Source organism: Labrus bergylta, chromosome 2, assembly GCF_963930695.1.
Source record: "Labrus bergylta chromosome 2, fLabBer1.1, whole genome shotgun sequence".
NCBI lineage: Eukaryota > Metazoa > Chordata > Actinopteri > Labriformes > Labridae > Labrus > Labrus bergylta.
In genome coordinates, this window is record NC_089196.1 from 28,830,366 (window position 1) to 28,844,866 (window position 14,501).

At 42.8% G+C, this 14,501-nt stretch overlaps 1 protein-coding gene across 5 annotated transcripts; it reads right to left on the reverse strand.

Annotated features, from left to right (window-relative positions):
* Window positions 1-196: 196 nt before the first annotated feature.
* usp30 (ubiquitin specific peptidase 30) lies at window positions 197-12,238 on the reverse strand. Of its 5 annotated transcripts, none has more exons than XM_065951034.1 (14): window positions 12,128-12,217; window positions 11,397-11,468; window positions 9,431-9,540; window positions 9,171-9,344; window positions 8,991-9,094; window positions 7,560-7,658; window positions 7,367-7,412; window positions 7,172-7,266; window positions 7,021-7,080; window positions 6,840-6,926; window positions 5,480-5,560; window positions 5,098-5,320; window positions 4,723-4,834; window positions 197-3,685 (listed from the first exon to the last, which is right to left on the reverse strand). In XM_065951034.1, exons 1-14 carry the CDS (start codon window positions 12,196-12,198, stop codon window positions 3,433-3,435), a joined length of 1,587 nt encoding a protein of 528 aa, XP_065807106.1. In that variant the 5' UTR covers window positions 12,199-12,217; the 3' UTR covers window positions 197-3,432. The 5 variants fall into 5 exon arrangements, with proteins under 5 accessions (XP_065807106.1, XP_065807115.1, XP_020498939.2 ...); XM_065951043.1 differs by lacking the exon at window positions 12,128-12,217 and adding an exon at window positions 11,876-12,102; XM_020643283.3 differs by lacking the exon at window positions 11,397-11,468 and having other exon boundaries at window positions 12,128-12,238.
* Window positions 12,239-14,501: the final 2,263 nt, after the last annotated feature.

Consider the following 14,501-nt stretch of genomic DNA (forward strand, 5'->3'; position numbering starts at 1 on the left):
GTATGGATGAACTTTTGGGAGCTGTAAAATTATAAACCTGCATTTCAAATCAAAACAACTTAAAAAATATGCACTCAATTATGAATTAATAATTTTATTAACAATTTAAAACAAAATCAAATCAAAGCCTTTTGTTGTGCATGTTGTGAACGTCTCATTTTGTGTCATGCTAAAATAAAGTGCAGGCAACCCCAGATTTGTTTTACTAGTTTTAATACCTGAAAACAATCACCTTCACAGATTGTACACAAACACACATCATCTCACAGGAATATACATCATCAGTGCAAATTGCAAACATTAACAAGGAATTTTGCACCGGGGGCCAAATTTGTCAACGAGACTCGCCCGATTTGGTTGAATCTCAGGATAACCTGCCCCATGAACCTGCAGTCAAACTGTGGCTTCATAAACAGGTTTGAATTCAACACAACGCTGACTGACTGGTTCGACTGCATCATCATCATCATCATCATTATACTTTGACATTCACGGTAATACACGTCGCTTTGTGTGTTCAATATCTCAGGAGCTCTTCATGTTACAGCATGAAGAGCTGTATCAGAGGGTAACAGTGAGGTGAGACATACGTTATGACCAAAGTGATAGCTACTGTATGTAACCACATGATAATGTGTATGTCAGGGTAATAATTCAAAAAACAAAGGTATACACATTATCAAGTCCCTCAATGTCAACTGAACCGCTTCAAAAACTATTTTGTTCCCACGTCAATCTAAATTCTGAATAATGTTTCCTAAGGCTGTGATGGTCGTGAGATAGCGTCATGGTGTTCCTAAATGTTTCCATATTCTTCCGAAACTGTTGTAACCAGTGGTGTAGTGGTGCCTGAAGAAGTGTGTACACATTTACACCCAAGAGTCCGCCTAGCAGAGTATAAACGTCCTCTATAACAAACACTGACATGTAAGACTATTCTTCCAGATTTAGTTAGCGTGCACCATCTTAGGAACAAAATGCTGCATACTACTGAATATAGTCAGTCAATCATTGGTGGGAATCAGAGGAAATTTAGAAGTGCGTATACCTGCCCTACACCACTGGATGTAACCCTCCCCTTCTCTTTTTATTGATTCCGCACCGCAGGAACTATCGACTTTTTAAGTTCCTAGAACCTTTTGAGCTCCTGCTTCAGAGTTGGTACCATGGGCGCTGCGAGTGCAGACAGAACAAGTCCCCATGGTGTGTAGTTCTCAGGGAACTCCCTCATGGATAGTTCTCTGCACAAAAAGTCTCCAGAAGTGTCCAAAAACACCTTTTGTTATCTCATCTCTCATCATGCTGTGTTTCTTATTGTAGATATTCTGTAATATGGGTAATGTGCTAATATGTGTTGAGTTGCCTTTCTGTTCACATGTGGATGTGTTTTTCTATTGTTTTTAACTGATTGATTCTATTGGAAGCAGCTGAATGTTTGGCAGCACTTTGAGGCCTATAGTCCACGTGTAAGCGGGTATTTATAATCCCGTCAACTCGCGCTAAATTCGCAAAAACATCTTTGTCCACAGGGAAACGCAAAACGCTCTGTTACAGCTGTCATGAGTCAAAAAACCATGTCCTGACATGTTCTCGCCATTCCTCTGCAATGAACATTTAATTTACAAAGTCGTCCATTCAGGCGCCTCTGCTCCTCAACATAGCGGGAGAACATGTTTGGTTACGTCTGCTATCGCACTGATTTCATGTGTGTGACCTTACAAGAACAAAACTGTGTTTTCCTTGTCTACACAGCCTTAAACTGAGTTTCTGAACATCTTCACCCTGGGAGGAGTTTTACAAAAGGTGCGTTTTCAGTGACCTAAAAGTTGCTTATGAAAGACCAAAACGCAGAGAAAACTTGTGGATGACGCCTGAGTCCAAGACACATTTCCCCAAGGGGACAATAAAGGGCATCATATGTATTCTTTATCTTTATTATCACATGATTACCTCACTGTTACCATCTCATTAGCATACTGTAATATAAAGTGCAAATCTCAAGATCAGAGACAACATGGCACTTTTAACCTCAACTGTGCATCGCTGCAAATCACCACAGAGGAGGGGTCACTGCTGGAAACACAGGAAATGATCGAGTCTGTTTATGAACAACATCCCACTTCCTACACGGCATGATTAGACAAATCAGATCAGATAATTGTACCTATTTTAAAAAATATGTAACAACTTCTACATGACATCTCAGAGAATTCCTAATCAGCTACGTCTGTTTGCAGCTGTGATGTACAGGCAGAGGGAAAAACAACAGGAACACCTTCAGGGGTCAGAGTGGAAAAAGAAGGGACATTCAACAGCTAGTTTGCAGATTACCAACAAACTGGTTACAGCTCCCTTCACACAGCGCTCCGTCACAGCGAGTGAAGGAATCGGCGTTAGCTTCAAAACGTGCTAAGAACACAATCTCTAGAATGAGGTTGTCCATACGTTGATACCTTTTTGATTAAAGCGTTTTAAAATGAGTCTGTCCACATTATTGTAATGGTCACGGTATCACGCATCAGAAGCTTTAAACAGCAACAGATGGTGAATTTGATTGAACGCAAAGTTGCAACCAGAGAGGAGAGAGCAACGCTGGTACGTTTAAATTCACAGGTCGGAAAACATGATGAAGTCTCTTACAGACGGACAGAAAGCAGGGGAGGTCACAAAGTCCAAATTGCACGATTACAAAGGCAACATATTGGTACCAATGTTTTTGTGCAATTTAGACATTGTGCAAAAGTTGGCCTGCAATTTTTTCATGATTAAAAACAAGAAATCACCCAAAACGTGGTGCCTACGACTTCTAATTTGGTTTCCATGGTATCAAAACTGGTTCCTATATTGTTTGAGTTTCATCATAACAACGCTTGAAATCCAGGTTTCTTGACAGCCCTGCTCTAGAATCCATCTTTTCTTTGTTTGCTGTAGTTAAACATGATGGAGGATCTGCTCCCTCTGCAGATAAGAGGAGGTCATTCGAGGGGCTAATAAAAAAGATTTTCCTTTTATGTCATTAACGTGACATACCTGTGATTAAATTCCAGCCTCAATAAAAGTCTCGTCATAATGATCACACGTGTGTAATCTATGTGCTAGGAATGCACTAAACCGTCAGGTGTTCCTGTTCGTTTTCTTCCATAGAAACCAAAAAGTTACACGACAGAAATTGTTACATGTGTTAAAGAGATATCAGAGTAAAAATCCTGCAGATCAACAATCTTTGGGGATACGAGCCTTTAGTTCAGAGCAGACAGGCGAGGTGCTGCGAGTCCAATCACCTTCATGTTGCAGTGATCCGTGACGCAAAGTTATCATGGAATAACTCAGCGATGCGTTTCCTGTCTGGTCTGGTTGTGAGAAAGTCATAATCCACATGTCGGTAACTGCACGGTGACTGGAAAAGGCTGCGAGGTCGTGAGCTCGTCGTGGTCACTCCTCTGGGCAGAGAGGGAGGTTCAGTCTTCGCACTCTCTCGTAGAAGAGCATGTAAGCGCTCGAGGACAGCACCTCGTGCAGGCTCGCTTTTCGTACCGAGTCGTCTGACACCCACAGCCAATGAGAGCAGAAGGTGGAGGGGCTGCGGGGCGGGGAGGGGCTGCGGCGGTACGTTACGAAATGTCCTGAGTGCATGTCGCCGTGGTGGACCAGCACGGCCGTGAGCTGGAAGAGATACTCTGCAGAACTGAAAGTAGAGAGGCTACAGTTAGAAGACATAGATACCCAACAGGAAAACAGATTCACAAGATGACTGCACAGCTTTTAAGCCCACTACACCGCTGAAAACAAGTCAAAACCACCTTTAAAGTCTTTATATGTGATTTTTCACACTTAAATGTAATATAAATCAAGTATATCCTCTGAAAATAACTCTTTCTATGTAAATCAGCATCACTGGAAAAAAAGTCTTCTTATTATTATTTACACACACAGGAACTTATAAGCATGCACAGATAAGAATCAGACCCTGTCAGCCGCTCCACACTTCATCCACATGTAAATGGACTTGAGCTTGTTTAGTTCTTTTCTAGTCTTATGACGACTCAAAGCACTTTTACACCCACACACACACATTCACACACTGATGGTAGAAGCAACTAATGGGGTTAAGTGTCTTTCCCAAGAACACATTGGACATGTTGCTGCAGGAGCTGGGGATCGAAACCCCCGACCTAACGGTTAGGAGACGACAGACTCTACCAACTGAGCCCCAGAAGCCCGTGAGACTGGAGCCAGTCGGGAGACGTTACGCACAACGAGGATGTGAGGTAGGGCTGGGTGATATGGACCAAAACTCATATCTTGATATTGTTTAGCTGAATGGCGATACTCGATATGCCTTTTATTAACAGTGAAAACACATGGAAATTTAAAAAGTAATAATGATATTGTCTTACCCTATATCTTGTTTGAAAATACATCGATATATCTTAAAAACTCAATATATTTCCCAGCCCTAATGTGAGGGTTTGATTTTTTTCTTGGAGCTGCACTCACTTGGTTCATACAGGGAGGGAGCTTTGTTTCCAACAGTCAAATTCATATCAGAAATGTTTCACTCTGGCATCACAATAAAACTTGAAAAACTTCCCCTACTCTTCTAGCTCGTCATCTTGAGGAAGTAAAACAAGAGCAGATGATTTTACATGTAAGAGTTTTTGATTATGATCTCAACACTGGTTCTCTTTCTGTGCGTATGCTCTTAGACATGATGAAGCTTACCTGCAGTCATAGGTGAGACCGAGCTGTGGGCTCACCACAGGAGAGTGAAGGAATCCAGATGAGCAGGTCCCGTTAGTGAAAGGTGTGTTGTTGTTGTTGCGATGCTCTGCGTCTGGAGAAAAACGAAACCAAACGATGTATGAAGACCAAATAAATGCTTAAGATCTCATCGTATGAAAACATGTTGGAGAAAATAGATTTGGGAGGAAAGAGGACAGAGATATGAGATCATCATGTTAAATTGAGGTCACAGCAGAATGGACTGTGTCTGTGGTATGATTTTTAAAAAATCTTATTCAAGGAGGTGACTTACATGCACTGCCTTAATGCTCTGTACTGTGTGTGATGTAAGATGTTCAAAACGGCTAAACACACCTGTTCCGTTGGCCGTGGGCTTTTCGTCGGACTCGTCTGAAGTTTCTGCCTTGGCGGTGATCGGTGCACATTTGAGCCTCTGGATCTTCTGTGTAGAAACGTTGTGTTTGTAGCGGTCCATGGAGAGGTACTCTGTGAACTGCACATGCTCCTGTCGTTTGATGGGCGTTCCTTCACTGGACCAGGTCAGTCTCTGTAAATGGATGCAGAGGCACTGGGGGAGCTGGCAGAGGAGAGGGAGGGGATGGGATAAGAAGAACATCTGGGACTCAACATTTTGTAATCACATAAACAAGCTTCAGCTGTGCACACATTAGAGATGGACATCTTAGGCCGTGAATATCGAGCAGATTGAGATGTGATGCATGATCATGACTCTTACTTTTCCCAGTTTAAGCTGTTTCACAAACGTCGTCCTCTGGTTTTCCAGGACTTGTCCGTTCACTGTGCTCCCTTGTTGAAGCTAAAGGAAACATGTTAGAAAGAGTCCGTCTTTGAAAAAGATCATGAGGGTCTTACTGGTGGAGAATAAACCGTAGTAAACCACAGCTACTTCACAAAATAACCACCAGGGGTCTCATTTATAAAACAGTGTGTGGAATCCATACTAAGAGTGTATGTGCGCCCAAAATAATTCACATTCATAAAACAGTTTGTAAGCACACCTGCATGCAATGTTCCCGTAGATCAGCCCCATGCTCCGTCCTCTACACGCCCACATTCAACCATAAACGCTCGATGCAAAGAGTCTCCTGCATACAAATGAGCGGGCAGAGCAAATGTTTCCATACCTGCATCACGGTGACAACCGGAAGTAAGACAAAAGAAATTCAACTTTCTGACCCAGACATGGAGGAGATTGTGAATGAAGAGAAGGTCAGAAAGCACATGGTGTTAGTTTCCTGCAGCGTATAAATTAAACTGCGGGTTTTCATGATTAAGAGGACGTGGACCTGTCAGTAAAGTTTGATATTTAGTGAAATTAAATGTGAGAGACATCGATATATAGATTCAGTTTTTTTTCCATCAACTCACTCATTCACTCTACCTTTTCAACAGATTAATGCCTGTTTCATTTAGCTGATAGCGGAATAAATGTTCAGTCTTTCTATTGTATGTATGTGTGTGTGTATGCATATGTGTGTATATTTCATTTTGTTTGGAAATTGTGTAATTCGATTTGCTTCTCCTGACACATCTTTTATATTTTTGTTTATCCTATTTGATGTATTTGATGAATTCTTATATGTGTGATAATAAATTAAAAAATATATAATAAATTCTGCAGGCTGCAATTCAACACCTCGTGCCTGTGTCGCCAATTTCCCCTGCCCCTAAAATGTAGGTACGCCTGGGTCAGGGTTTGCTTATCGGTGCAGACATTTTACCATCAGGTTTGTTTTTATGGATCAAAACAGCAAAAAAAAAAAAGGAGCACGCTCAACTGTAAAACATATTTCATGTGCACGACCATAAAAAGGCTATTAGAGAGAAAAGTCAGCACACTGAATGTCCCTCAAAGTCTGTTTTTATGTGAGTAGAGCAGCAGCGTTCAGATCAACCCCGGACGCTTTGAAGCTGGAACGAGTCCGGTGTTGATCTGAACACTGCTGCTCTACTCAGATGAACTCTGAGGGACATTCAGAGTGCTAACTTGTGTCACAGCCTGCTTTGTGCACACACAGCGGTTATAAATGAGACCCCGGATATTTTTTCTGACGCAGACACAGCGGTGAACACACCTTGGTGCAGTTTTCACACTCCACCTCTTTGATGGTTTCTGACGAGATGAAGTGCTGGAGACAATGATCTAGAGAGATGGGGCGACCCTGAGAGAGAACGCACATCAAAGTACGACAAACATTAACATTCAAACATTTTTTCTTCTATTAGTACACATGTGTTTCTGATGTCGTTGCTTACCCACTGAGGTAAAGGGATGGAAAGGGAGAGGCTCTCAAACGAGTCGTATCGTACAGGACTCTGGAGAAAGCAAACATTACAGAGACATTTAACTCCAGTAACACAGACTGACTTGTGATTCTCTTCCCTGGAAACCCAACAAACGACTCACTTGTTGCTCGCAGCGCTTGCATGACATGTTGCTTGTTAATCGACCGTGAAAAGGATGCTGAGACTTCCACGGATTTGGAATTGGATGAAGAGGGGCTGTGACACATTTAAAAAAAAAAAAGAAAAAAGAATTCAGATGAAATGAAGTCCTTTGTGGTTTGATATTTTAAGCTTCATTATGTGACTGTGTCCTCACCTCGACTTCTGCAGGTCATCGTTTTCTCATCTTGATCGGGGAGACTCTGGCGAGAAAACACAAACACAAACGGAGTGACAAGGGAGTCGAGAACAGCGGCAGCAGATTCGATGTTTTTGACACTTTCACAAACGCTTACATGAGCGGGCGTCAGCTTACATGAGAGATATTTGTGCTCAGTTTGCAGACCTACCTCGAGGGACTGCATGTCAAAGAAGTGAGTGACTTTGGGCTGACGATCCCGCTCCTCCTCCAGAGAAGATGTTAGGACGTGGAACAGTTCATGTGCATCCTGAGGGGAGTAAACACGGTTATCAGATCTGTTCAATCATTTCACTTTGTCTCTGGATGGCTCTGGTGTCTTTCATCGCAGAGACAGAGTGAAGACTCTTGGTGTGCTTTTTGATCACACACTGTCGTTTGATTTACATAAAAAGAAGGTGACTAGAGAAGTCTTTTTTCACTTCAGAAACATCTTTAAGATCAGATCAATCCTGTTGTTTAAGGATGCAGAAGTCATTGTTCATGCCTCTGTGTCATCTAGCTTAGATAACTGTAATGTAATGTAATGCAGATTGTGTTCAGAACGCAGCAGCTCGTGTTCTAACCTCAGCGTGTAAATATATCACCCCAGTGTTGACCTCTCTTCATCGGCTTCCCGTCCAGGTGAGAGCCGACTTCAAGGTGCTGCCGACTTATGAATTTGTAAATGGCATTGCACCAGCGTACCCGACTGACCTGGTGACCCCCACATGTGCCTGCATGGGCTCTGCGTTCCCAGTGGATTTTCCATAGTGTGCTTAAGCACGATACCCCCACTTCCTCATTCCCCCCGCTGGCCTGCACTCACGCTGCTCCAGGACTAACCAGGTCTGAACATGGTTCCCTTTTAAATAGAACTTCAGAATACAACACATGAATGGCTTTATGTTATTATGAAGCGTGCTGAGTTTACAAGACGGACAGAAAAAAAAAGAAAAAAGAAGAAATGGGACGTGGGGTCGAGTCCGCTTCTGTACATCGGAGAACAACACAGAGGACATGACAGCTACTTTACTTATTTTGAGTCACATTAGACAAATACAGGTACAACACTCCTGGATTTATCGACAATGGAGGCGGGGATCGATTATACTTCATGTCCACGTTGTGCATGAGGAACTGTATCGTCCTGAAGCACAAGTGTACCCGTGCTTGTGCACTGATCAGAGCACTCACACGAGTCAAACCAACTGGACTCTGGGGGTAAAGCGTGCTCAAGCTGGGTACGGATTGCCGAGTGCGAGTGCGCCCTCAGGGCCCCAAAGGTCAAAAAGACGACAGGTGGAGGCTTTATGGAGCAGTTAACCTCTGGACATGAGGGGGGGGGGGGCATGTTCTGATGAGGTGTTTAAAGTGGAGCTAAACACAAACTTGTTGACTGTTGTGTATGAGTCGTGAGTTGTCTGAATGTTTCCCTGATGTTCTGAGTCTTAGTGTGTTTTTAAAATGTTTTTAAATTAGTTATGTATGTACAGCGCTTTGATTTAAAGTGCTATATAAATACATATTATTATTGTTAAACACCTAAAACATGCAGAATCTTTAACACTAAACCAAACATCACTCGACATCCCCGACTAACCTGCTCTTCAAACGAACTGATGTGCCATCGGTACAGTCTGAGAACATCCAGGAGGCCCCCGGCGTCGAGCACATCCTCGTCCCCCGGCTCATCGCTGGACAGAGCTGCCGGCGCAGAAACACCAGTCAATACGGATTAACACTGCCTGTCTAATAAACTTCACTGACTGGTTTCTACTACCTTTGAGGAGCTGGAGCAGAGTTAAGGACAGCTGGTTGTCTTTGCACGACTGGATCACAGGCGAGCCAGAAAACTTCTCCAGCCACCTGACGAAGGACGGACACGCCGCCAAGCCCTGAAGCAAAGAGTTCAGGAAGCAGGTGTTGCCCAGGTTCAACAGACCAGGAACCATACCTGGAAAAATAACACACTTCACTGTAAATTACTGCTGAACATCCAGCGTCATGCATGTAATCTGTGTGGGTCAGGGTGATACTCGCCTCTTTTTCTCTTCTTTCTGTCACTTATCGGACCCCACAGGACGTAAACTCCGGCGGCGATGGCAGCAGCTATCCCACCGATGACGCCCCAGTTTTTGATCATCTTGTTTCTGTGAAGACATTTTGTTAAAGATGCACATCAGAGTGGAGTTTGTGTCGAGGGAAGACAAAAAAGAAATCACGTGTTTAAACAGCAGGGCAGTGTAAATACACAGAGCACACTGATGTGTTTACGCACTGTGTCTAAAATCTGATTACAAACACGATCACTGACAAGAGGATTCTGTCGTTTCCACAAGAAAACCCTCACATGCATGACCTCGCCCCGAGCTATATTTTTCACCTCCTTGTTCCATATTTCCTCCTCGTCCACTCAGATCATCTAATCTCTGCCTTCTTTTTAATCACTCGCTCTCGCTGCAAAACAAACGGGGATCGTGCTTTCACTGTTTTGGTTCCCACTAGGGATGATTCACTCAACTCACGATAAGATAAACGACACAGGGTTAACGATATGATTTTCTCTCAACAAGGGACAGTGATAGGAGCTTCTCGTTGAGGTGTGGATTAAATGCTGCATCATGTTGGTTGTGTTATTTGTGTAGTTCTTTGTCTTCTTGCAATATTTGCACACAGTCTGTTATCTTCTCACCTCTTTTATTTTCTGTCTTGGGGGAAACCAAAATGCTTCCACACCTCCGATTTAAAAGACGACGGTGCGTCCTCAATTTCAGAATCTTGTCCTACAGCTGCTGACGCTCGCCATATTACTACCATTCATTTTTCAGAGTACTTTTACACCTTTGAATCCCTAGTTCCCCCTCTCTGGAATCAACTCCCCAGAACCATCAGATCTGCAGAATCTTTGGCCTGTTTCACAAGCCTTCATGTAGCTCCTAACCCCTCTCTTGTGTGTAGTTTGTTTCTTTGTTTTCCAGCAGCATGTTTTATGTGTAAAGAGGATGTCTTAGTTTTCTGTTGATTGGTTTCTATTTTCTATTCCCACCGTTTTCCTCAGTTCATATTCCGAAAGTGTGTTTGTGTGTTGGTATCTCGTATGAAAAGATCATCGCAGAGAACTGGAGTCTTTCTGAAGTAAACATGGGGCACAACTAGGATCGGGTAGCGAAATCTACCAACACATCCGGTACCTACCGAGCCAAATCACAACGCACATTTCGGTGCTTCATTTTGGTACCACTAACTAAAAACCTGAACTGGCTTGTGTTTCCACAGCCAACCAATCCCTTATTTGGAAAGTGGAGTGTAAGTCAGATGGAGATAGCCTCGTCAGCTTTGTAATAGTGTGACATCACAGCAGCACAAAGAAGAACAGTAAACAAAACGCACACTTTAGGGTCTGATCGGTACCCTTGGCACCCCAACAGAAGGGAACCAAAAAAGTAGGACGGTACGGATCCCTTAATTTGGTTCCATTCCCAACTTATGTCGGTGGAAACGCCAATAAAAACTGAACCGGACCGCTTGGTGGTAACTGCAGCAGTAACAGCTGGGCCCCTGAAAGGCCCTGAGATCGGGCCCTCCCAGGATATGATTTAAATCATTGTGTCGATCAGTACTGTTAGCTCTATCCTCCTGGCTAACTTCAGCTCCCTCTGTCTGGCTCCCATCAGCCTTTTGGAGGCGACTGAAATAGGTTTGTTTATAAGTTCTTGTTGGGGGTCAAATGCCCGAGCCAGCTCCCTCCTTACTTCTTCTTCTCCTTCTTTAACTGGCATCCTAACTTCAGCAGGTCCTGGAACGGCTATACTTAATCTGACATAACAGTTAAGTTCCCAGACTCAGTTAAAGCTGGTTTACAGCAGGATCCTGGTCTGCAGCAAATTAAAAAAAACAAAGATCACATCAGACAGACTGATGTTTCTCAGGCAAAAACAACTTTTACCTGAGGATGATCTTTTAGATTAAATGAGTGTGTGTGCAGACCCTTTTTTCAAACCTGCACCTGTATGTATTCTGTCCCCCCTTCCTGTCCTGTCCTGTCCTGTCCTGTCCCGGGCTGTGAGTCTGACAGCAGCTGCAGAGAGATAATAAACATAATTACTGTGTGTTGTTCTCACGGCTGCATGCTCCAATCTCTTCAGGAGGCCACGGACAAACAAGGCGTCCGCTAATGCAAATTAAAGGCACTAATAATGTAATTAATTCAGCAGTGAGCCGTTTACCTGTGAGAAACAGACCTCACCTGACCTCACCTGACCTCACCTGCTGCTCACTGCAAAGCCTCCTGCAAGTTAGCCTCGGCTGCTAATGCTAAAGTAAGCACACTTTAGTCACAGTGTTGCTTTCATTGCGTCGGCAGCAGCTGAGTAACACGGTGTTGTCGTTGTTTGTGATATTCACGGAAACAACAATAATGTGTAAACAAGAGCTCTGACGTCACTGAAGTAGAGCTAGCTCAAGGCTAAGTTTAGGCTAACTTACCCACAGCAGCAGGGTCAGGCTGCCCCATTCGGCTCAATAAACCACACACCTGAGCTGTTATCCTGATATTAAAGGTAACATGTTCATCGCTACGTGTCTCCGTTAACGCCGTTCAGCCGTCGGTGTCGGTGTCGGTTCTGCGCATGCGACACTTTGGGTCAAACATACGGCGGCGTCATGACCCGCTTCTCCGTCTGTCCCACTGCTCCTAAATCAGCTTTAATTGCTGTTTGCCAGGATGAGAGGTTTTACCTGACTACGGGTCCAGTGCCAAGGTACTCCCCAATAAGCTTATCGGAGCTTTCTGGTCGGCACCACAACATCCTCCTTTCATTGCGGAACCAGCCGTCTTTGGGGGTTTGTTTCCACACGGAGGATCAGGGGGGGGGGGGAGCACCGAGGTGTTCACTCCGACCACTCCACTGTTTACTGTTTAACGTTACACAACGACACCTCATTTCACCCAGAGCCAAAGAAACACATTTTAAAAGTCACAAATCACATTTACACACGTAATGAATTTCTAAAAGAAAGATTTAATTTTCAAAATAATAATTTTATGTTCTGTGATTAATGAAATTGAAACTCTCAAACTTTTTAATTAATTAATTAATTAATTAATTAATAATAATAATAATAATAATAATAATAATAATAATAATAATAATGTTTATTTATAAAGCACTTATCAAAACCAACGTCACAAAGTGCTTTACAGAAAAAAGAAAAAATCCCAACAGTCAAATACACAACAATAAAATCCAATAAAATTAAAAGCATGAAAAATAAAACAACAAGTGCAGCAATCATCCAATTAACAGAGAAAATGGGAAACAAACGAGACAACGATTGGCTAAAGTTAACAGTAAAACAAATAAAACATCCTGGATGGAAGAAGGCCTTTACGATAAAAATGTGTTTTTAAAAGTGATTTAATAGAAGATACTGATATAGCTCGTCTGAGATCCTCAGGCAGGTCGTTCCACAGCCGAGGAGCCCGAGCTACAGATGCTCGATCTCCTTTAGTTTTCAAGTTTGAGGTGTGAACAGTAAGGAGGTTCCTGCCTGAGGATCTCAGGTTACACACTGGCTGGTAAAGGGACAGCAGTTCAGAAATATATTCTATGCCTTTTACTATAAGTTTACCAAATGATATGCTTTCATCACAAAATGAACAGTTGTTATGGTTATCTGCATCACCACTTGCATATATCAGTCTTTGTTTATTCGTTTGTTTTATTTAATGTTGTACTTTGTGCATGGAAAGCACAGTTTAAGTCAAATTCCTTGTATGTGTTATCAAACCTGGCCAGTAAAGCTGATAAAAGTTTAATTTAGTCCAATAAACAACAAAATATAAACGCTTACAACGAGAACCTCTTTGATCCGTCGACAATGTCAAAAACTGTTTTGCCTCCGTACCAGACGGTAAACTCCGGTGTTGAAAAATGAAGCAAACACCTGAGTGCAAATAAACTGCAGTTCATCGAGTGTCCACTAGAGGCTGAATCCAAAAGAAGCAGAAGTCACATACACACTCCATAATAAAATGTCTGTTTTGTCAGCTGAAATAAACATGTTTACAGCCTCGTTAAAATTATATTTTTATAACTTACCCATTTTCATTTTAATAAAGGATTTTTTTTTCCATCACTGGAGGTTGCCTCTTGTGCCTGACTGACTCGACTGCAAGCAGCCGCGTTGCAGGAGGCTTAAGTCCCGCCTCAGCTCCAGCTCTTTGTCCGTCGTAAGGTTGACCTTAAGTTTGATAGAGTCAGAATTTCCAACATGGCCACCACCATGGATAGACTTCCAAAACAGCCTTTAAGAAACCAATGGGTGACGTCGTCCATTAATATTTACAGTCCTTGCTCCAAACACACCTGAATGAAAATTACCCTGAGCCTGGCTTCATGCCCACCACAATCAAATTTAAAACTCTGCTGCTCGCTTACAAAACAGCGACATAAACGTCTCCTCCTTACTTTAACTCTCTGATCCAGGTCTACACTCCCTCCCCCTCTACGCTCTGCCAATGAAAGGCGTCTGATCCAACCTTCACAACAGGGTCCTAAGACGCTGACTAGACTCTTCTCCTCTGTCGCCCCCCGGTGGTGGAATGAACTTACAAACTCCCTCTGCACCTTTAAGAAAAAGCTAAAGACCCAGCTCTTTATGAATACCTACTAACTTAATGACGATGGTCTCCATATTATTGATGATGGTAATGACGATGGTTTTTGTTTGATAACGACGACTTATAAGATGGTTTCTATACTGATTAGAGCTCTCAAGAACTGCCCTCAATGTTGTGCTTTGCCTCTGGTCACTTCCTGTCAGCACCTGTGTGTCCAATCAGACTCAAAGCTGATCGTTTGCTCTTACTGACATTCTTCCCTTTTTTCTAGATCCTTGCTTGTGTTGTTCTTACTCTCTGATGTACGTCGCTTTGGATAAAAGCGTCTGCTAAGTGAATTGTAGAAGTGTAGAAAGTCAAGGCCCCACCCTGTGTTCTGTCAGAATTAAGCTCTTAATATTCAAACCACACAATTTGGCTCCAACATTGATGAAGGGGATTTTTGACGGCCGTAATCCAAAGCTTTTAATGTGTCATTAGTTTAATGGA

What these genes read in the sequence shown, in the direction of transcription:
- usp30 (XM_065951034.1), bottom strand. Translation starts at nt 12,198, where the DNA reads ATGTTGTGGTGCCGACCAGAAAGCTCCGATAAGCTTATTGGGGAGTAC. An exon ending in TCTGCTCCAGCTCCTCAAAG is followed by an intron (nt 9,095 to 9,170) that starts GTAGTAGAAACC and finishes CTGCGCCGGCAG; the next exon opens with CTCTGTCCAGCGATGAGCCG. An exon ending in GATGACCTGCAGAAGTCGAG is followed by an intron (nt 7,267 to 7,366) that starts GTGAGGACACAG and finishes AATGTGTCACAG; the next exon opens with CCCCTCTTCATCCAATTCCA.